We start from the raw sequence: 22780 nt of genomic DNA, 5'->3' as shown, positions 1-22780 counted from the left end.
TTTGTCAATATGGCCGATAATTTTGACATTTGGCAGCGAAGGAGATTGCTTTCGGGGAAGTTTTTCCTATTCTTCCAGATTTTGGTGAATTCTAATTGTCCAGGAAGTATTTTTTTGGCTCTTGAGAAAGCTTAATGTGTCTGCAATAACATCCTGTTGAGAGAAATGTGTGTTAAAGTGTTATTCTGTGAAATATTTTGAGGAATCTGTTGGCAAGCAGGAGCTGGGTGTCCTTTTCAGCACTTCCTGGACATCCCACAAGATACTGGTCAATAATTCTTCTTGTTTTAGTGATCAACATTGTAAAGGAGTCATTTGACACGCAAAAATAATTCACAAAATTGATATTATTGGCTTTTGGAAAATTGAAGTTTGTCCAAGTTTGTATCCTTTGCGTTCTGTAGGGGACGAGAGTTCCCATGAGTTTTCCAATTTCCCAGAGGCGGAGAAAATTCTTTCTCTACAAAAGTATCATATTTGACCACTAAGACTTACAATAAAGTCAGTTTTACTGAAAATCGTTCGCTGGATATGTTGTGGTCCGGAAAGAGTTAATAATTTCATTTTTAACTATAATTAATAAATTAAGTTCCATTTTCTAAAGTTTTGCATTCATTTTTACCGAAATATCGTAGGAAAAATGTTTAACGAACAAAAATAAGGGAAAAAATAAAGTCTTGGTGGGTATGGATCTTAGGAACTAAGAAAAATGACTAGTTCTATCAGAAATTGTCAAATTTGTTAATCCACCATACATGCCACTTAACCCATTCAGTCAATGTACTAGAAATATTTGGGATAGAATGTTCATAATTTGGAATTCATTCCTTACAGATTAATAGATGATTTTTGTGAAAAGAAAAAAAATTTATCTATCATGGGGGCGCGGGGAGACTGTATGATAAAACATACACTGCGAGGTTCAGTTTATTTTTTTTTCAAATTCTGTAACCGTTGGATAACGAACGGAAAAAGTACCAAACTTGTAATATATATTCAAATTTTCCAAATTTTCACATTTAATTGATGAAAACCTAGGTCAACAAAATTTCGCTTGTAATAATTCATTTATTTTTAATTAGGGGTACATAAACCTCCTGCGTTTCAAAGCACATTTTTTGTTCCGGGAGTTTCACATAGCCATAAACTAAGAGAATTCCAAGGTATTGATATATTTCTTCTCGGGACACTGTAAATACCATATTTCCAGGCTGTCTGGCATACTCGATCATCACAGATTTTATTTACAATTTCGTTGTCCATTGTCATTTTAAACAGCATCAATGGATTCACATCCTTTTCCTGCATTTTTTTCGCATTACACTTGTGAGACACTCTGATTCTCGGGAGCATCTTCTTTCTACTCCAAACCTTCGGTGCACTACATTGCTGCTGGTCAAAAGCTTCAAATGGACCGTCTGGTTTATTTGGTTGAAGCTGAATTTTGCTCTGACCGGTTGCAAAGTATTCTCCGCTTTGTTTCAGTAATCCACGGCCCAATGAACCAATATGTCCCTCTTCGTCGCTCATTGCTGTGTCTTTGTCACAGTCCATTACCATCATCAACCGGAAGAAGGACAATATCAAGATGTGAAGCACTGCGCAAGGTTTCTGTATCAGCTGAAGAAATCTTATCCTCAGCAGATTCCCATTCAGGCAACAGCGAGTAGAGTAGAACCCTGCACGTCACTGAATCTGAAAGAAAACTCGCTTATTTCACCAAGAATTATAATGAATTATGATTAAATTTTTAATACATACCCATCACTAGACATATTATAGTCTTTTCAGATGTCTCACTTTCACTTTTTTGAGTTTCTTGAGAAATTTAATCATAAATTTATTAGAAAATTCGCAGCTTGTTTACACTTCTTTCGGAACTTGACGTCTGCATTCATAACCTCAAAATGGATGTTCCGGGAACTCAAAATTAAACTAATTTCTGGATCGTATGATATATCATACACGCTTGTTTTTCGTGAGTTTATTTAAATTCTTTACATTAACTTATTACAAATACCGTTGATTTATGCAGTCTAACTATCTAAGAAAAGGATTAGTTACCCAGAATTTAAATTAGGAAAGAAAATAAAGGCAAAAATTATCATAAACGACGCGATGTCAAAATAGTACTTGCAAACCTTTCCGAAAAGCTAAAATAAAGCATTAAAATGTATTTCTGCTTCTGTCGGGCTATTTTTTCTGCGTTATTGAAGGACTATTGCAACTAAAATGCCTTCCCCGGCAGCAATTGGAATTTGAATTACGCAGAAATAAATCATGCAAAATCGCCTAATTTACGTATGATGTGTAATCCTATCGTAAGGAATGGGTTAATGTACCCCAAGAGTCAAAAACCTTCAGTTGTTAGAGGTCAAAAGAGATATCTGCCTCTGTGTTGCTTTCAAGTGGAAAAAGAACTTTTCCACCGAAATTTGATTGTAAAACGATGCTTTCTGTTTAGTCTGGTTATGTTCAGTGCAACAGTAGGGTTTTGTACACTACGACGACTTAGAACCTTATTATAACGAAATTGACCATGGTCTATCTCTAATATTTATTAACCGATTTTAATTAACTCTTCTTTTGTCGGTCTTCTGTTCTCAAACCAGCTCTAGGTAGAGGAGGAAGAGTGAGATGATGCAATTGCACAAGACAGGACACAGGTGACATCGAAATGCGTCGAACTTGGGATGCTTGCAATTCGGAATGCGTGAAAATTCGATTTAGAGTTGAATTTTGGGGGTAAAGAACGTAAAGAATCGCGTCAAGCTAATATATTATCCATTTCGACCGACAACAACAGTTTAGTCAACGGGATTTATTTTACCTTCAAAATTCAATTCACAATCGAATTTTCAGGTATTCCGAGTTGCAAATGCAAGAACCCTGAGTTCCATACATTTCGAGATCATCTGTAAAGAATCTCAGCTACCATAAGCTATGCATAGCTTATCTGGGTTTTATCTCTGTTTTTTTCATTGTTTTTTTTTTTAACATATTTATGTGTAATTTAGATTTAGAATTCTTAATATTTTTAAAAGTTTTTACCGTTTTTACAATAAGAAATCAAATTATCTTTGAAATCGCGATGCAAATGCAATGCACGCGACGCATCAAACACAGCAATCGTCTCAATTTTAGAACTTAACAAAAAAGTGTATCAACTGCCAATTTAAATTAAGTAAAAACTTCAGCCGTTGCCAGTGTGGTGCGATAAGCAAACATTTTGCGGTCAGGCAGTTTGATAATTTTCCTTAAGAAGAGTCATCTGTTGCTCCACAAATCTTCACTATTTCATCATTTTTCAGTGCTTTAGGAGTGAAAAAATCTTTCCCAAAATGTGTGATAGTGTTTGCGATCCCATTCAGAAACCTGAGGACTGCTGTTCGTCCATGGAATTGCCCGTTCTCAAGCCATGCATTCCAATTCCTATCCCAGAGGAGCAGCTGCTGGATGTCATCGACAAGTCCAAGGATTGGGCAATCATGCATGGTGCTGGAATGCGTTCCAAGGCCAACTTCAATCCGGATGTCATGCAGGTTAGACACGCCCGGATTCCCGGACTCACGTGAAAGTATGACATGGCAAATTTCTTGCAGTTTGCTCCATTTGTTCTGGTACCCAGCTCATTTCCCCGGAAAGAATTCGAGAAGGCAGTGAAGCTACAGACAATCCTCAATGAGTTGATGCACAAGGTGGCGCATGACACAGACTTCCTGCGCTCAACTCTGGCCAATACTATTCAGGTTGACGAATTTACAGGGAATTTATTCCGGATCTACGAAGATATCCTCAAGACATGCTCTAACCAAGTAAGATTCCTTGAATTCCTTTTTCCAGCCATCACTAGAGCCATTTTTTACTAAACAAAACCAAATCAACTTAATTTTTGACTTCCCCCACGGTTGTGCTTATAAATTAATTGGATTTGTTGTGTCTCTTTGGTCGGGAAGCGTCTTTCGCTTGGACTCTTCCGTTCCGACGTGATGCTGGAATCATGTTGTCCGGAAAGTGACTCAGGTCCGGCAGCTTATTGCTGCTGGAAGCAAGTGGAGATTAACACAATTGCCAGTGGCTTTGGGCATTTGGGGCCAATTTCTAGGGAGTTGCAGAGGTGCCTGAACACTAGTAGATATGTTAGATGAGAGATTGCGCAATATAACGCTAATCCTCCTATTTACACTAACCCCTATAATCTCATTCATTTAACACCGTGTCGGTTTCATAGACGATTTCCGGGGATGAAAAAACTCATTTAAATCCAAATTGCTCTATCTATTTCAAGCGCTTCATGATAAAATAAACTACAAGAGGAGTGTCTTCTGATAAGAGAAGATCACCGTGACTTGCAGATTAACTTGCTAATCGCTTTTGCAAACTTTTCAATTCAGTTCTAAAGTTACATTAGGATAACTCAGAGAGTAACATGTACGAAAACCTCCAGTGCCTCCAATATATTTCTTTACGACCTTCTTAGAATACTCAAGAAAATTATAATCAGCTCATTCTTATAGGAAATTTTCTGCTCTACAACTTTTCTTAACTTAATTTTTTCCTATCTTGAAAATAAATGCCCTTTTTGAACCATTTTTCTAAAGCGGTTTTTGATAAGTGGTTGGGCAGGTTTAGAAAAAGCGAAAAAGGCAGAAAAGGCGAACTGAAAATAGTAATTTTTCATTAAAAAAAATTCTGGAAAGAAATGGTTTCGAAAGGTCTAAAACGGATACTGGATTCGTAATCACCGATTCCAAAAAAAAAAAAAAAAAAAATGGAAAACAATTTGGTCGAAATAATCCAGTTAGGAAAATATTGTTAAAATGAAGGCCCAAAGTATTTACCATACTCCCTGCAAAATATCAGTAAGTTCTTCCGATGTTATCACATGAAAAATTTTAAATTTGTCATATGACATTGTCATACGGTTACAGAATTCTTCTACAGGATAATGAACAATTTATCATGTCGTTAAAAGTATGAATTAATTTTAATTGAAATAAAATTGTTATGGCTCCGGTACACCTTTTAGATCAGGAAAATTTCATAAAATAAAAAATCGATTCTCTTTCTTCCTCAAAAGGTTTGCATATGTCTATCCTACTGTTGCGGTCTTAAAATTGGATTGAACCGATTGAACTAAATTAAATTTGGTGTGATGTTCAAAAGAAGAAGAAGTGTGCGAAAGAGTAGGATAGACCTATGCAAACAATTTGAGACGGAAAATGATGTGAATTTCGATTTCATGAAATTTTCTTGATCTAAAAGGTTGAAAGCGCCATAAGGGCCAAAAAATTAATCATAAATTGTGGAAATTCATAAGGATGGAAAAAAAATTATTCATAAATACTGGGAATTAGTTCATAGTTATTTGAAGACTTTTCTAGCAAATGGAAATCTGCCCCAGTCGGTTGTGAGACATACTCTGTTAGTACCAAAATTGTAAAAAATCTATTGAAGTTGGTTGTGGTTCAAGCACACCTTTTAGATCAGGAAAATTTCATAAAGTCAAAATTCACATCCCTCTTTCGCACTCTTCTTCTCTTGAACAATTTACCAAATTAAATTTAGTTCAGTCCAATTATGAAGCTTATGTAAATAGTTTGAGAGAGATGAGGTCGCGAATTTTGATTTCATGAAATTATACCGAGCTAAAAGGTGTACCGAAGGCACTATCAACGAAAATTGATTTGTTAGGGCAGAATCACATTGACAGTAAAATTCTCGCCGTAGCCTCATCGTATTTCGTTAATTTACGCATTTTCATTGCAATTCTTACGCAAATTTTCCATTACCGTATTACCTTATCTCATACTCGGTGGCACTAGGTGAACATAATATAAGAAAATTGAAGAAAGAGAATGCAAATACGATAAACGGTGAGCAAAAAAACTGTACGATTAATTTCTCCTGCATTTTTTTCTTGGCTCGCCGTTTAATGCATATTCGTTTTATTTCTTCAATTTTCTTAAATTATTTTCACCTAGTGCCACCGAGTATGACATAAGGTAATACGGTAATCGAGAATTTGCGTAAGAATTGCATTGAAAATGCGTAAATTAACGAGACACTGTGAGTATTTTACTGTCAATGTGATTCTGCCCTTAATCTAAATGTATATTTTTTTGTAACCAGAGTTGTTTATACCTCCAGTACACCTTTTAGATCAGTAAAATTTCACGAAATCGAAATTCACGTCCCTTTCTTTCTCAAAATATTTGCTTAAGTCCATCCTATTCTTTCGACTCCAAATTAGACTGAACTAAATTTAATTTGGTGTGATGTTCAAAAGAAGAAGAAGAGTGCAGAAGAGTAGGATGGACATATGCTAAACTTTGAAGAAAGAAACCCAGCAAAGATAGAGTTCCCTGTTCGACATGACGCAGCGGTAGCGGCTTCCCAAACGTTCAGAAATGGTGGCTACCAAGGAGAACTATTCCTTCAACCGCGTTCGCTTTTTTCCACGTCGGTTGCGTAAGGATGTAATTGTACACTAAAGCGAACCTTGTTTCGAAGACGGTCGTTGAACAGTGTACAAACAGGGAACTTTCGTTGCTGGGAAGTGATGTGAATTTCGATTTTACGAAATTTTCCTAATCTAAAAGGTGTACCGGAGCTATTTTTATCCGAAATCGTTTTCCTACCAACCAAAATTGATAATTAATACAGTCTATTTTACTAACCGAAATCGATATTTTACTAACCAAAATTCGCTTTTCTTGCTGATTAAAATTGTTTTTATTAACTAAAATTAATTTTTTATGCCTCCAGATTACCTTTCTTTTTTATTTTTAATGGCGCTGGTACATCTTTTCAACTGAGTGAAATTCAATCGATTGAAATTTTACCTCTTCAAATTGAAATCAGACGTTGCTGTTTTTTTTTGTCAAATTAAAATTAAAATTGAAAATTAAATTGAAATTTCAATTTTCATTTGACAGAAAGAGAGAAACATATCTTATTTTAGTTTGAAAAAGTAAGAGGTAAAATTTCAATCGATTGAATTTCAATCAATTGAAAAGGTGTGCCAGAGCCATTTTTGATTTCTCATACATTCGTACTGAAATCCAAATTGAAATTTTTGTGATGTTAAAAAAGATAGGTAGAATAGGATAGATATACACCATAAAAAAGATACGAAGTGACATAAATTTGGATTTCATGTTTTCCAATGTGCGTAGGTGTTACTGAGCAAAATTCGTTTTCTTATGATGCCGGCACACCTTATCACACATGATCAAGAATACTTAATGAAATCAAAATTTATATCCTTTTCTTTTTCAAAATGTTTACGTTTACCTCACTTTAGGGAGAAGTGGGGCATCTTTGAAATTGGGATTTTTCACTTGTTTCTAAATAAAATTAAGTCTTACAGTGATATAATTTAGCTACACAAACAGATTGAGGAACTGAATTACATTATGATATGGCTTAGTTCCACTTAAACATGGGAGAAAAATCCCAATTTCAAAGGTTCCCCACTTTCAAAGGTGCCCCACTTCCCCCTACTGTTTTTCTTCATATCACAATAAATTCAATTCAGTTCAATTCAATTTCGAGTGTATGAGAGTGAAATAGATATATATAAAACGTTTGAAAGAGAAAGAGACATAAATTTTGATTGAACGAAATTCTCCTAATCTAAAAGGTGTGCCGGAGCCATTACGAGCGAAATTGATTTTTGACTTTGTTGGTATTTTATTTACAGAATTACACTTTTTAATGTACATATCCGATTTCTTTACTGATTGTTATTAGGCATTGTATGTATAAATGAGCAGTAAAAAATTAAAATTGAGCAGTAACAAAAAGATAAATGAAACGGTGTTATTATCGTCCAAATTTTGACAAAGGGAAAAATTAAATGACTTTTCATTCTACCTGCAAGAATTTTAAATGTTAAATATATAAATTAGACCCATTTTCGTAAAGATTTAAGTTTTTTACTGACCATAATTAGATATTTTACTGCTCATTTTTAATTTTTTACTGCCCATTTTGAATTTTTTACTGCTCGTTTTTTTGTTTTATTATTATAATAAAAAAGATATTTTTTATTGGTCTAAATTAGTATAATTTTACTGACTATTGCTACATTTTTACTGACCAAACCAATATTTTAGTTTACTAAATTATAATAGTGACCAAGTGATCTTTTTACTAAACCTTTTTACTCAATGACGGACCACAAATATTTTTCCATAGGAAATTTAATATTTTTTAGAACATCTTCAAAGGTTTTAGCTGAGTTATCTTATCAATTGAACATGGATGCCACATGAGTTGTGGAAAAATAAATGAGGATATTTTTGGAATTTTTTGGAACAGGATATAAACCGATTGTAATGAAATTGATACATTTGGATAGGCCTTGAAATTCTGTACGACCTCTAGAAAGTGACAATAATCATCCCTGTTTAAGAAGAAAGCCTAGCCTTTGTAAATGGTTATTCCTGCATAATTGTTTAAAATCATATGAAATTTAATAAGAACTCAGTCATTCAGGTCATTAAATTCTATTATTGCACTCAATTGTGAACAACCGATTGGACCGATTGAGTACACGGAGTGATATGAGTCGAGTATACAGATCAATTGTGTTTATTTTGATCTGAGTTATTAATTCAACAGACCAACCGTGTAAGTTGCTTTGAACTTAATATTGCATAAATATCAGAACTGAACGTTTCTAATAGAGTCACAATTTGTAGCTTTTAGTTGATATTAAATTGTCCGTTGCTGTAAACAATTTCCATTTCATATCAATTTAAGAGTCAATTTTATGAGTACTTCACTTCAAACGAATTGATAACATACCTATTAAAGTTTCCTTGGCACATTCCAAAAATCTATTAAAATTTGATCAACAGTAATGTTAGTTCGATGGATTTCAAATGAGTAATTTTCATCCCGACATTTCATTATTGCTTCCCATTAATCTCTCCTCAATTTAGCATGAATTTCGTCTTCAGTAATTAACACAGAGTTCTTAAGAAATCATTAGCACTGTGATGTTTTGCAGTCGGAAAAATTGCAATTGAAAATTGGTTTGTTTTGGTCTCTTTCTGGTGCTTTTTTTTTGGGTAATAAGGGCATGATCTTTTTTCTATCAATTTTTGGGTGAACGGTTTTGTGGCTGGAGTAATTCATAAAATCAAAAATTCATTTATAGAGATCTCACAATATCAAACAATTATTTCTTTGTTTTTCAAAATAAAATTTCGAAATTCCTTGTATTGTCATTGCAGGCCGTCATCTCTTTAGGCCTCCTTCGATCTGATTATTTGGCTCATTGTTTAGATGCGTGTGTTGCTAAACAAGTGGAACTTAATACTATTGCGTCCAGCTTTGGTGGAATCTCCAGCCACATGACACCTATGCATAGGTACAAGATCCAAAGCTTTTCTCCATATTCAATTTGTCGTGTTTCTCCATTCTCTGTGATCTATTTTTCGGTTTTTGCATCGTTTCCTATCCTCGATTTTGCTTTAGCTTTTGTTTTTGTTTTGTTTGACAATGAGCAACACACAATTATTTTTTGTTTTGAAAACATAAATGTTCGGTATTGTCCTCTGTGAGTGAGTGAAATTCAGCTATAGTCATCTCGCTCACTCTCACTGACACTTTTGAAAAGATGTTTACAAAACAAAAAGTTATTGTGCGTACGCCATTACATTTTTACTAAAACATCTTGTACATATCCATTTATTTAGTTTTTGTGATAGACCCTTTTAGATTTTTCTGTTTAAAGATAAATTTGTCTAGAAGAAGTGTTCTAATCCTAGTCCTTTTTTTTCTATCAACATTTAGCTACATCCTTCATGAGTTAAATCACGGGGACAAAATTGCAGATGTAAGTATGAATTTGCAAAGTCATTTTTATATATAAAAGATACAGTATTAACACATACCATTAATTTTGAGTGAAATATATTTCTCATGTCCTTCCTTATACCCCAATCTGTGTGCACACAGCGCAAATTTGCAATATTTGAAGAACGGCTTTAAAAACCGAAAAGAAACGATATTTTGTGTAAAAAATATTGTTTTAAATCCTCTATACTGAGAAAAAAAACGGGGGTGCGATTAGCTTATAACTTTTAACACTTTTTAGGTGTAAAAATATATCAGCATTTTTTAATGTTAATTTTACACCTTTTTAAGGGTAAAATTAACATGAGAAAGAGTAACTTTAACCCCTAATACACCTAAAAACCATAATATTTACACCGATTTCGGATCAATACTGCAGGGTAAAATAAACATTTCCGGAATGTTATTTTAACTTTTTCGAATTTCTCTTAGTGTAAAGAGCGTATTTCTCAACCGAATGGTATCTTGTTTGGGATTATTGGAATGGTCTTTGAATTCTTGACGGGCCAAACTAATTTCAATCGATTATGAACCGGATTTCAACCGATAACTATTTCTTTTTCCAAATTCAATTAAATTACTCCCAAGTTATTTGTAAATTGGTTCAAATCGGTTGTGAACCAGTAATGAACCGATAAGTAATTTTTGTCCGAAAATCAATTTTACTACTCTTAAAACTGTTTTGTGGGATCTTTTGAGTAATTTATGAATTGGTTTAAATCGATTGAAAACTGGTGTACGATAAATAACGTGAAATCACTCTTAAGGTATAGCTTCTAATGACCTAGATACACTTACGCTTAAGCCGGGAAATGGTTTAACGTAATTAGAATCAAATAGTGATCAAATTATGTTTTTTTTATCAGTTTCTGACTAATTTGTCTTTCGGCTTAATCCGAGAAACGACTTACAAGGGAAGGAACCCAACTGTCTCCCGCGGATCGGGACGAAACTTGGCATGTAAGTAGGGTCCATATAGAAAGTTAACCAGCCACTGGCTTTTTACTGTGCGGCCATTAGAAGTAGTCATTGTGACCATTGATAGTCATGAATTTCTTATATATGAAAGATTCTTTTAACATTTGTTGCTATTTTTCTTCGACCTGAAAATGCGTTTTAATGATGTTAAAGCTTGGTTTGTGAGTTACTGATGAACGTCAGAACCTTTTCATGCGATACACCTTCATGGTAATGTCATAGGTCATCCGAGTAAACATTATACTTTTTCAAGGAAAATAATATTTTTAATATCAGCGAATTTTTCTTTCAGATTGTTTAAAAATCGCGAATGGGAAAAATTTCTTATTCTTCTGTTCCTACTTTTCCTCTTTAAATTTTACTGCTGCCGGATTTCTTTTTCTTTCTTGTAAAATCCACATTGCATACTTTTTCGTATCCAATTTTTTTTATTACAAAAATAATTGTTTTTTGTTCATATGTAAGCTATTTTTAATTCGATTTTGATGAGTAAGTAGTCGTTAGAAAGGTCCCAATGAGCTCTATAACGTACCCAAAAATCATAAAAATCGGAAAATTACAACTGTCAAATTTTCAAAGTCAAAACTTTCAAAGCTATTTTAGCGCCACTAGAGGAGGTTTGTCAATGTTTAAATATTCTACAAAATTATAGAACTGATCGAGACGTTTCATTTTCATATAAATATTAATGTTCATGTTTGGTCAAGTAGTTTTGCAGTTATAGACAGAAAACCAAATGCAATTGGAAGATCATTCTGTCTTAAATCACCTTAAGTACCATATCGTGAAATTCTTTTCTTTCTAATAAAGTAGTATCCCGTTAATTGAATAAAAATATAACTACAATAATCTTGCGTAATTTCCATAAATATTCAAGAAAGTCTAATATCTATATATTTGCATTGTTCGAATAAATACAAGATAGAGTAGGAGAATACAATAGTTCATATTAAATTTTTTGCAAGCTTGGAAGATCTTTCGCAGATCCCTAATGATATCGTCATAGGGTCAGGGCAGGATGACAAATTTCTTGCTTTTCCATTTTGCCGAAGACCACTATCTTCGATCTCCAAGGGAAATGCAGTTTTCCAACAATTTCTAAACTCGATATCTCGCATGAAGGAATTTGGAACATAAAATAGGTATAAAAATTTTCTTATTTTTTTTAATAAATTGTGTTCTTCCTGAAATTGTGCAAAAATTTTAAATTACATGTGGATGATAATGATTACATGATAAAAAAAAATCAATATTTTTATATTGTATAGAAAATGTGTGTTTTTGAAAATTTCAGACTAAGTATTATTTTTTTTTTTACATATTTTCCAAACATTTTAAAGTGGAATTTTAAAAAGTAAATTGAAACTCATATTGACAAAACTAACCACATAATTTTAATGTAATTCGCTGTTAATGTAATCAAACGTTAATTCAGCCGAAGAAATATTTTTTTACTTTGAAAATTTGACAGTTGTAATTTTCCGATTTTTATGATTTTTGGGTATGTTATAGAGCTCATTGGGACCTTTCTAACGACTACTTACTCATCAAAATCGAATTAAAAATAGCTTACATATGAATAAAAAACAAATATTTTTGTAATAAAAAAAATTGGATACGAAAAAGTATGCAATGTGGATCTTACCAGAAAGAAAAAGAAATCCGGCAGCAGTAAAATTTAAAGAGGAAAAGTAGGAACAGAAGAATAAGAAATTTTTCCCATTCGCGATTTTTAAACAATCTGAAAGAAAAATTCGCTGATATTAAAAATATTATTTTCCTTGAAAAAGTATAATGTTTACTCGGATGACCTATGACATTACCATGAAGGTGTATCGCATGAAAGGGTTCTGACGTTCATCAGTAACTCACAAACCAAGCTTTAACATCATTAAAACGCATTTTCAGGTCGAAGAAAAATAGCAACAAATGTTAAAAGAATCTTTCATATATAAGAAATTCATGACTATCAATGGTCACAATGACTACTTCTAATGGCCGCACAGTAAAAAGCCAGTGGCTGGTTAACTTTCTATATGGACCCTACTTACATGCCAAGTTTCGTCCCGATCCGCGGGAGACAGTTGGGTTCCTCCCCTTGTTAGTGGAAACTGATGGTAATTATTATCAAATCATTATTTTGAACATAATTACGTTAAGTTGTCTCTCGGCTTCAGTCGTAAGTATGTCTTGGGTATATGTTACGCGCTCGAGCGCTTAGCAAAGCCTAAAGTCCTTGACACACTTAAGACGTAAGCTGATAGACGGCTTAGTGGAAAATTATTGAAATATGGTTTAACTATTATTTCGAACATAATTACGCTAAGCCGTCTCTCGGCTAATCCTCAGGTCTGCCAAGGGCCTAAGGGACGCTTTGCTACTCCTTTGATTAATAACTATTCGTAATTTTGTTTAGTTACTCTTGTGAATTTGATTTCTGACTTTTTGTCGTACACTGAGAAAAAACAGAGGCTGCGATTAACTTTTTTTCGTCATTACTTTAACACTTTTTAGGTGTAAAAATATATCAACATTTTTTAATGTTAATTTTACACCTATTAAGGGTAAAATTAACATGAAGGAAGGGTAAATTTAACCCATAATATACCTAAAAAGGGTAATATTTACACCGTTTTCGGATCAAAACTGCAAGGTAAAATTAACATTTCCGGAATGTTGTTTTAACTTTTTCGGATTTCTCTCAGTGTATATAGAGGAGACCGGGGTAGAATTAGCCACAAAATTAAATTTTTCATTGAATATATAATTTGTGCAAAAAATGTTTGTATGGGACTGAAATATTTCAAGGAATAGTAAGGGGAGTATATATTTAGAATAAAGAGTGGTTTCGTCAATATTCCTTCGCAGGCTAACTATAAGATACCACTATCTAATAACGGAGGGAATAGGTGAACGATGGCGTGAAATTACTTCCACGCCACCTCAAATCAGCCACCCTCCTACAAGAAAAATTCTAGTTATAGGCAACCGGGCCACAAGAAACCGGAAAATCCGGCCAAGTTCCATTGTATCAATGGCCGCAGTATATACAGTGCCCGCTCTCTAATCCGGATCGCCGTAATCCGGACGAGTTATCGACGGTTACTCTTAAAATAATTTTGAGGTCATGTATGCATGTTTGTTCAGCAATGAAAATGAATTATCCTGTGATGTTTAATAATAATAAACATTTATTCATGCCCCAAGCAAAGCATTTTACAATTAAGGGACTATACAAATACAATGATAATTACTTTAAAATACAATCAGAATAAAGATTAACAGAAACAGAAAAACAGTTTTTGTTTAATAAATGAAGTGTAATAGCATAGAATTCTCTGATTATGTCTTTTTTATCTTTTTTAAAACTTTTATTCTAATTCTTCGAAAAAAAACACTTATATTGGATGAGATCATATATTCTGTCACTAGAAGAGGTTGAAAGTTTGGAGTGGTATATCTCAGCTCCTGATGAACATAATTGGATGAGTGAACTATTGTTGGAAAGCTTGGTTCATTAGCTTTTAGAATCTGGTATACTTAATCTGCTATGGATAAACCATGGTCATCCAGAACCATTTATGTCGAGGAAGACACATTTTGCAACGTCTTTTTTGGCCATCTACTTCTGGGACCAGGAGTGACCCACTTTTCTCGCACATGGACTGTTTGTTGGAGGAACTCAAAAGGTACAATTTGTGGAAGAAACTTTTTTTTGGACATCTTACTTTTTTGTATTCATCCACTTTTGCAAGAATTTTAACATTTTACACGCATAGAAAAAAATGACAGAAATCCTTCTATCTCATTTTCTGGACAAACTAATGAAGATATCGACTTGGAATGTTCTAAGTACTTCCCCATAAGTTGATCCAAGGAATCCAAATATCACATCAATTTCATCCCCACGTCTATCCTTCCCCTCCAGAAACCACTCTTTTAGGATTTTTGTGATTTTTTCCTTGCGTGTAAAATGTTAAAATTCTTGCAAAAGTCGATGAATAAAAAAAAGTAAGATGTCCAAAAAAAAAAGTTTCTTCCACAAATTGTACCATTTGAGTTCCTCTAACAAATAGTCCTTGTGCGAGAAAAGTGGGTCACTCCTGGTCCCAGAAGTAGATGGCCAAAAAAGACGTTGCAAAATGTGTCTTCCTCGACATAAATGGTTCTGGATGACCATGGTTTATCCATAGCAGATTAAGTATACCAGATTCTAAAAGTTTATGAACTAAGCTTTCCAACAATAGTTCACTCACCCAATTATGTTCATCAGGAGCTGAGATATACCACTCCAAACTTTCAACCTCTTCTAGTGACAGAATATATGATCTCATCTAATATTATTATTATTTATTATAAATGCTTTTGAGCTTGCACTCTTGGAATTTACTTTAAAACAGGACACTTAGATACAGAGATAGATAGATAAATTTATTCATCAACAATGCTTTCGAAGTACAGTTTCGTTTACTGAGATTCCGTGTAGTTTTCAGCGTCCACCGCCGTCTTAGCGTTGGTGACCAACCTCTAGTTTTAATTTTAATCAAATCCAGTATTCAATTTTAAAAACTTTCCTCTACTTTTTAAAATTTGATTGCGATATGGGTTATATTTATTAAAAAATTAGTCATTATAAAGCTTGGGACCATGCAAAGCATGGGGCACCTTCCCCTGCAATGTCGAACAAAAAATCACGGAGTTTTCGATTTTCGCAAAACTAGAGTGCTTTGTTGAAAAGAGACGGTTTTCGAATAATAACGTCACGCTACTTGTATGTCTGTCCGCCCGTCTATTTGGTTAGAGATACAGATAGTGCGCAAATAGATGTACAGGCTTCTGGAGATCTCTCCCTAAGAAATCACCCAAAATATTTCGGACGTAAATAATTGAGTTTTGCATAAAAATTATATAGCAGTTGAACCATTTATAGAACCAGTTCAGAGTGGTTAGGGATTCCAAGACCTTTCCAAACAACCGAAAATATTAATATTTTGAAAAATACGCTTTCAAAAGCCTTTTGAATTTTTAATTTTTGAATTAACTTGGATTATGTTCTTCAGCATTTCCTTTTCAATATTGAACTGGTTCAGAAACCCCGTGAAAAACATGCAACAAAAATTTCGTTTTAATATTCTAGCTTCCGGAAAATCCAGCCCTTTCCGGACTCTGCAATGGTATGATCAAAGCCTGGGAGATTATTGGGAAACCTCATGCTGCCATTCTTTTTATTGTGGAAGATGTCACATACAATATTTGTGATCAACGTTTCCACGAATTTGAAATAAGAAAAATCAATCCTTCGATAAGGGTTATTCGGAAAAGTCTCACAGAAATCTACAAAGAGGCTAAATTGGGACCAAATAGGGAACTTTTGGTGAATGACACTGAAGTCAGTGTAATTTATTTCCGGGCTGGATATGAACCTGGCCACTATCCCACTCAAAATGAATGGGATGCAAGGCTTCTGATGGAGCGTTCATTGGCAATTAAGTGTCCTTCAATTCATTACCATTTGGCTGGAACCAAGAAAGTACAACAGGCTCTGGCTAAGCCGGGTATTTTAAAGCGTTTCCTGGATAATGATGAAAAGATTGAAGCTGTAAAGGAGATTTTTACGGGATTGTATTCTTTGGATGCGAATGAAGAGGGTGAAGAAGCTGTCAAAAGGGCCCTCAAGAATCCGGAGAAATACGTTTTGAAGCCACAGAGGGAGGGTGGTGGCAATAATATCTATGGACAAGATATTCCCAGTGCCTTAAAGGTACGTACAGATTATCTGGCAATTCCTCAAATATACTTATGCCCTAGACATACTTACGACTTAAGCCGAGAGACAGCTTAGTGAAAAATTATAGAAATGCAGTTTAACCATTATTTCGAATAGAATTACGCTAAGTTGTCTCTCGGCTAATCCTCAAGTCTGTCAAGGCCCTTAGTATAAGTACCTATTAATTTGTAGAAAATGAATGCAACAGAAAGATCTGCATGGATTTTGATGGAGCGAATTTTCCCGCCAATTTCCAAGGGGTACATCATAAGACCAGGGGAGGCTATTCCGCCCAAAGTGTCTGATCTGGTATCAGAATTGGGGATTTTTGGTGCAATCATTGGGTAAGTAATTTCATGTGTTATTCATTCAAATTCAATTTCACCCTTTTTAACCCATTAAAACCCATTTACAATAATATTCACACAATTTTACCGCATGACTACGAAATACATTATCTATATTATTGTCCGAATTGTTCCGAAAGACAATAATCTTTTTATATCTTGAATGTTGAACACTCTGAATTTTCCCTTACATTTTCCGGAAACCACAAAATATTGAAATTTTTTTGCCAATAATTAGACGATTTTTGAAAAACAGTGGAGATTTAATCTCTGACGCTGAAGCGGTCTTCAGACTAGAGGTTTAGCCCAGTTTTCGAAAGTCTTAAAAATCCTAAATAGCGAGCAATTGTATTGGTTTTTGAGAACCTAATAGATCATTTATTTTTAATAATTTAATCCTAAGTCATTTTTTTCCAAAAAGTCGTGATTGATAAGAAATTAAAACAGTCAAGCCATATGGCTAAGCCTAGGTCTGAACCTCGTATGACAGTGTCAGTAGACCTAGAGGTCAAACAATTAGATTTAGTGAAATTTCCCTAGTGTGTTTAGGTCATTGTTCTATTACTATTCTTTCGAATTACTCGACATAATTTGTAAGAACAAAAATATTTTTTTGTTTACGATTGTCGAATTATCAGACTTTGAAATGAGATAATGATCAAAGAGATCACACACTTTGAAATCAGACCTCAGACGGTCTTTTTTCCTTTTTCCCCTAAGCCCCCTCCAAAACCATGTTTTTTTGGTTTTTCTGAAATTTTTTTTTAATGATTTTCAGATTTGTTTTAGAAATAGTCCAGGCGATCATTTCGTCCAAACATACCTATAACCGGAAATTCGTCATTTTGAAATATTGAAGGTCAATTACTTTGGAGGTCTCATTTTTTTAACCGATTTGGTTAAATTCGGATTTTTTGAAAAGATGCTGACATTTTTTCTAGTTCCGAATTGTTTTTCTTGGGTAGCTCTATCTCGTGAGTTCGAGCATTCTGCAAAGCTGCGACGCTTTGCCATCTCTTTAGGCGTAATATACATTTTTTTTTTGGTTCGAAAAGAAATGTTTCAATTTCAATTTATCGACAATATTAATTTTTAGCTAATACTCTTCAATGCAAATTTGACTGATACTAGTTTTACAGAAAATAATGTTTGAGTCATGGCGGCCACCGCCGTCTTAGCCTTGGTGACCAACATCTAGAGTGGAAAACTCAATCTCAAGATACCCGAATGACCGTTTTTTAAAGCAGTAAATAGTTATAGTAATCGTATTTGCAAATGGAATAATTATAATTCCCATAAGTTTTTACAATATTGTCATTAGCGTCTATTTAGGGTTTCCAAAATCTTGAATTTCAATTGTCCTGAATTTAAAGTTACATACTAAGATCTCGAAATTATAGTACCATCAGTATAAAGGGGTTCCGGGATTATGGACTTTGAATTATGTATTCATAATTTTGCGTATTTACCTACCATTGGAAGCTATTTGAAAAATAACTTTTGAAAAGCTAATTTTTTGCATTTATTGAAGACTTAGTGTCGAAAATGCAGAAAGTAATTGGCGCCAATTTTTTTTTGTATAATACGGCGTTCCTGTAAAGTAAATAATCAAATTTTAAATGAGTAATGCCAAACGCACAAATACTTTTGTTTTATAAACATATTTTTGATATTTCAATGAGAGTGAGTGAAATCTAGATCTAGTCATCTCGCTCACTCAGGAAATTTTGAAAACATGTTTAGAAACAAAAGTTATTGTGCGTTGAACGTAATACAGGTTAAGAGAAAAGAGAAAACAAAACAAAAAACAATTAAGATATTATTTGTTACTATATAAATGATGTAAACCAATTCAAAAGTTTCCGCTTATAAGTTCGTGGGAGTTTATTCCAAAAAATGATTCCCCCGACGAAGACCGAGAAATGCAAATGCGGCCCACCAATCTTAAAAGACTCAGAAACCCTGAAAATCTCGAGACCCTGAAACTACCGTGGCCCCGAAAATTCTGGAACTCCGAAAATTCTGGATCTCGGAACTTCAAAATCATAGTGCCATAGAATCCTGGAGTCCGAGGCTCCAATTTATTCATTTCTTTAATCCTGAGTTTGACCTTGATTCTGAAAATAGTCGAAAACCTGAATGCCAACTCTACTTTTAATTTAAAACGTAAAAAAAGAACTTTAAAGAAACTATTGCCGCATAGTTTGTAATTTTACAGCCCTAGCCAAATTTTTAATTAAACCTTTATAGTTTTAAGATGATATATATTTTTCTTTCGGTTATATCTTAAATTCAGTAAGACTGTTACTTACTAAATATTTGTAAATCTAATTAATATTAATTTCTTAGAGTGAAAACAAAATGATTTATAGACATTCATTTCACTTCTTTTTTTTATTTTTTTATTAATATAAATTCAATAGAGAATTTTCTAGTCTGTTTCACTTTTAGCGTATGTGATCCGCTAAGTTCAAAACCCCGACGAACCCAATAAAAAACAAACTCACCAGTTTAGTGTCTAATGAAAAATTCAGAGAATTCATGGATAAAAAATAAATGAATGAGAATCATGCTTTGTCCATTTTAATTTAACAATTTATCACCATTATCAATCATCATTATGCTACTGTGCGTGATGGTATTTCTTTTGCGAATTTGCAAAAGTTATTTTTTGTTTAGATTTAGAATTCACATTTGTTGGAAGATCAAATTAAGGGGCAATTAACTGAGATTTTTTTTTGAACTTTTTGTGTCTTTCGCATGGAAAACAGGGACAAGGATAGGATTGTGTACAATCATCAAGTTGGTCATATGTTGAGGACGAAGTTGTCAACTGCCAATGAAGGTGGTGTTGCAGCTGGACTTGGTGCCCTAGATAGTCCCTATCTTATTGATTAATCGCCATTTGAATTATTTACAGAGGCATTTAATCTATTTTTGCTACAATGTAACGTGTTATTAGTTATGAATAAAAAGAAACACGGAATTAAATTCTACGTCAGACAATAAATGGGTCTTTTTGTTGGCATTTGTAAGAAACAGGATGATGACGAAGGTAAAAAATTGGCGGGAATTCTTATTTCAGAATTGTGTTTTGTATATAGCTACACCGAGGAAAATTTTATGGTTAGTTTCGATGCATTTTTAGGTGAAATCTAAAATCAGTACCATTAGGATTTTCAAATGGCAAAAAATAGTTTAATTCAATTTTTTTTAAATTACTATAAAAAATTGATTTCAATTAAAAAAAAAAATGATTTCGTTTTGACATGAATTCATTTATGAGATTATTTCTTTTGCATTTATTTTAAATGAAAAAGTTTTTATTCTACTTTATTTGTTAATATTAACATTTTCCAAAAGGTGACTCACTTTCATTTTGACTGACAAGGGTTACTAGTTTTGGGTTTCACTGAGCAATTTAAAGGTTTCTAAGGTTTCCGAACCAATTTTTGATTTTTTCTTGTTTTGCGAAATAATGGCTTCAATTCTGAGACCAAGATCAAGATCAAAATTTCAAGCTGTCAAATATTTCCAAGATCAAAGCATTTATGGAATTTTACAATGTCTTAGCTAAGAACCAAGATTTCAAGATTTTCCACACTGAACGAAACGTCACTTCTGACAAATATCTTCATTTCTTTGTCGAATTTGTTGAAATTTCGCCATATAAATTAGAAAAATTAATATAGGTTTATTAAATAATATATGACAGGCCATAATCGGGAATAAAAGAAGTGCATACAAAACTTGTAACGTGTGATAAACCCTGAAATGCTTATGCAAGATGTGATTCTTTTGCAGGTATTCTCAGAGTGTTGTACTTCGAAACGTACATCTAGAGATTGTATCATTACGATTAAATTACAAGATCAAACATAGCATTTTTCTTAGTAATTCTCTTTTTGTATTATCTCTAATAAAAATATTCCTCATCACAAATAATTTCCACATGAAACTCTTCAAATTGTTAGTATCTTGAAAATTCCAAGCACCTCCGAGAGGTTCTTGGAATTATTTCAAGAAAACAAGAAATTTGACGTCTTGAAATCTTGAAATATTGGTTCTAGAATTGCAAATCTTGATATCCACAAGGTTTGTGTCTTGGATTTCAAGATTTCAAGACATTTTACAGATTTGACATCTTGATCTTGATTTTTTGATTTCAGAATACCAAAATCTTGAAATTTTCTTGATCTTGATCTTGGCTTCAGAATTGAGGTCAATATTTGAGGTTCTCAGCTTTTCTGAATTATTTTTGCGTTTTTCGGTATTCGCGAAGACATTTTTCGCTTTTTCGGATTTTTCTAAGCAAATTTTGAGTTTTTATGGTTTTCTGAAGCATTTTATTTTCGTTTTTCAAGTCTCGCGAAGACATTTTTGCTTTTCTCGACATTTACGAAACAATTTTTAGGTACAGTGCCCGATTCGTTATCCGGATGATTGGGAGACAACATAACATATGTCCGCTTCGTAATCCGGATGAATTTTTTGAATTTGTTCAACGTCTCGTAAATATAATACAATTTTTTTTGTAGAATTAGTAAAAAAGTTGTAAAGAAGAATAAGAAGACATAATTCGAGAATTCTATGCTATTGTACTTAATTTATTAAACAAAAAAATCACAGGATAATTCATTTTCATTGCTGAACACACACGCATGCATTAACTCAAAATTATCTTAAATGTAACCGTCGATAACTCATCCGGATTACGCCGATCCGGATTAGAGAGCGGGCACTGTATATTGGGTTTTGCGAAGCAATTTTTGGATTTTTCTAAAGAAGTTTTGAATTTATCGGATTTTGCTAAGCAATTTTAGGGTTTCTCTGGCTTTCCGAAGCATTTGTTTTATTTTTTAAGTTTGGCGAAGGAATTTTTGAATTTCTCGGGTTTAGCGATGCAATCTTTGGGTATTTTGGGTTTCGCGAAGCAATTTTTGTATTTTCCTTTACAATTTTTGGATTTTTTACACGGGAATTTCCCCAAAAAAGATATGCAAGCCATTGTGTGGAGGCGTCGATTTCGGGGCACACCTAGGACAAGGTGTCTGAATAAAATTCAGAATCTTTCCTTGGAGTGCCTTGAGGTCGAACCCGAAAAATCTTTCTGAAGTGGCGGAGGATCGACAAGCGTGAGCTGCTAACCTGAATGTCCTAAGCCCGCGACCCTAATAGCGATAAGCGGTTGAAAATAATGATGATGATGATAGGAAGAATTTAGTTATTACGAAGTTTGGGATCGTATGAAGCATGGGTACTTTTCCCTATTCAAAAATGATTCATGATAAGGTTTAGTAGTTGAACGCTTGTTCTATGATGCAGCTGTCCTAAGGTTCAAATCTCCTTTAGGCCACTAGAAATTTTAATTTTCTAGCATAACAATGGAAATCACCTAATTTATTAATAGAATCTTGTGCCATAATTATTCTATTCCTAAAAACGAAAATACTCGAATTTGTTAATCAATTTAATGTTTGTTAAAATTAATTAAAAAAATATAGTAAAATGGTACTTTCAAATTAAAAAAAACTCTCGAAACTCAAAATTATTTTGAATCATAGCGATTTAAAATAATAAGTATATCATTTGCAAATGAATTATTAAAATATTTAATTTAAGTAAGTCCTGTTTTTCTCGGTGTGTAGCGGTCTATATAAGAGTTAATGATGACGTTTTCGGCTGTGAATGACTTCTTTAGGTTCGATGAATCCAGGGAATTTTCAGGGAATTCATCATGTGGCCGATGATGAGGGGAAATGGTGAGAGCATGGTTGCGAAAAGCCAAACTCGTTTTCAGAACGAGTTTCACCAGAGA

The 22780-nt window shown here is 33.4% G+C and overlaps 1 protein-coding gene across 3 annotated transcripts; it reads left to right on the top strand.

The window, feature by feature from the left end:
- Nucleotides 1–3193: 3193 nt before the first annotated feature.
- LOC129805441 (glutathione synthetase) lies at nt 3194–19972 on the top strand. Of its 3 annotated transcripts, none has more exons than XM_055853344.1 (7): nt 3194–3542; nt 3603–3815; nt 9246–9382; nt 9808–9850; nt 15986–16609; nt 16808–16959; nt 19734–19972. In XM_055853344.1, the coding sequence occupies exons 1-7, from the start codon at nt 3342–3344 to the stop codon at nt 19858–19860; spliced, it is 1497 nt and encodes a 498-aa protein (XP_055709319.1). In that variant the 5' UTR covers nt 3194–3341; the 3' UTR covers nt 19861–19972. The 3 variants fall into 3 exon arrangements, with proteins under 3 accessions (XP_055709319.1, XP_055709320.1, XP_055709318.1); XM_055853343.1 differs by lacking the exon at nt 9246–9382 and adding an exon at nt 3957–4117 and having other exon boundaries at nt 3201–3542; XM_055853345.1 differs by lacking the exons at nt 9808–9850; nt 15986–16609; nt 16808–16959; nt 19734–19972 and adding an exon at nt 3957–4117 and having other exon boundaries at nt 3196–3542; nt 9246–9333.
- The last annotated feature ends 2808 nt before the right edge of the window (nt 19973–22780 follow it).

This window comes from Phlebotomus papatasi, chromosome 3 (assembly GCF_024763615.1).
Source record: "Phlebotomus papatasi isolate M1 chromosome 3, Ppap_2.1, whole genome shotgun sequence".
NCBI classification, from domain to species: Eukaryota; Metazoa; Arthropoda; class Insecta; order Diptera; family Psychodidae; genus Phlebotomus; species Phlebotomus papatasi.
Note: the sequence above shows the minus strand (reverse complement) of the source record. Positions and strands in the feature narration are given on the sequence as shown.

Coding starts and splice junctions, on each gene's coding strand:
- LOC129805441 (XM_055853343.1), top strand. CDS start 3,342: ATGTGTGATAGTGTTTGCGATCCCATTCAGAAACCTGAGGACTGCTGT. Junction 4,118..9,807: donor ATTTCTAGGGAGTTGCAGAG/GTGCCTGAACAC, acceptor ATCAACATTTAG/CTACATCCTTCATGAGTTAA. Junction 16,610..16,807: donor ATATTCCCAGTGCCTTAAAG/GTACGTACAGAT, acceptor ATTAATTTGTAG/AAAATGAATGCAACAGAAAG.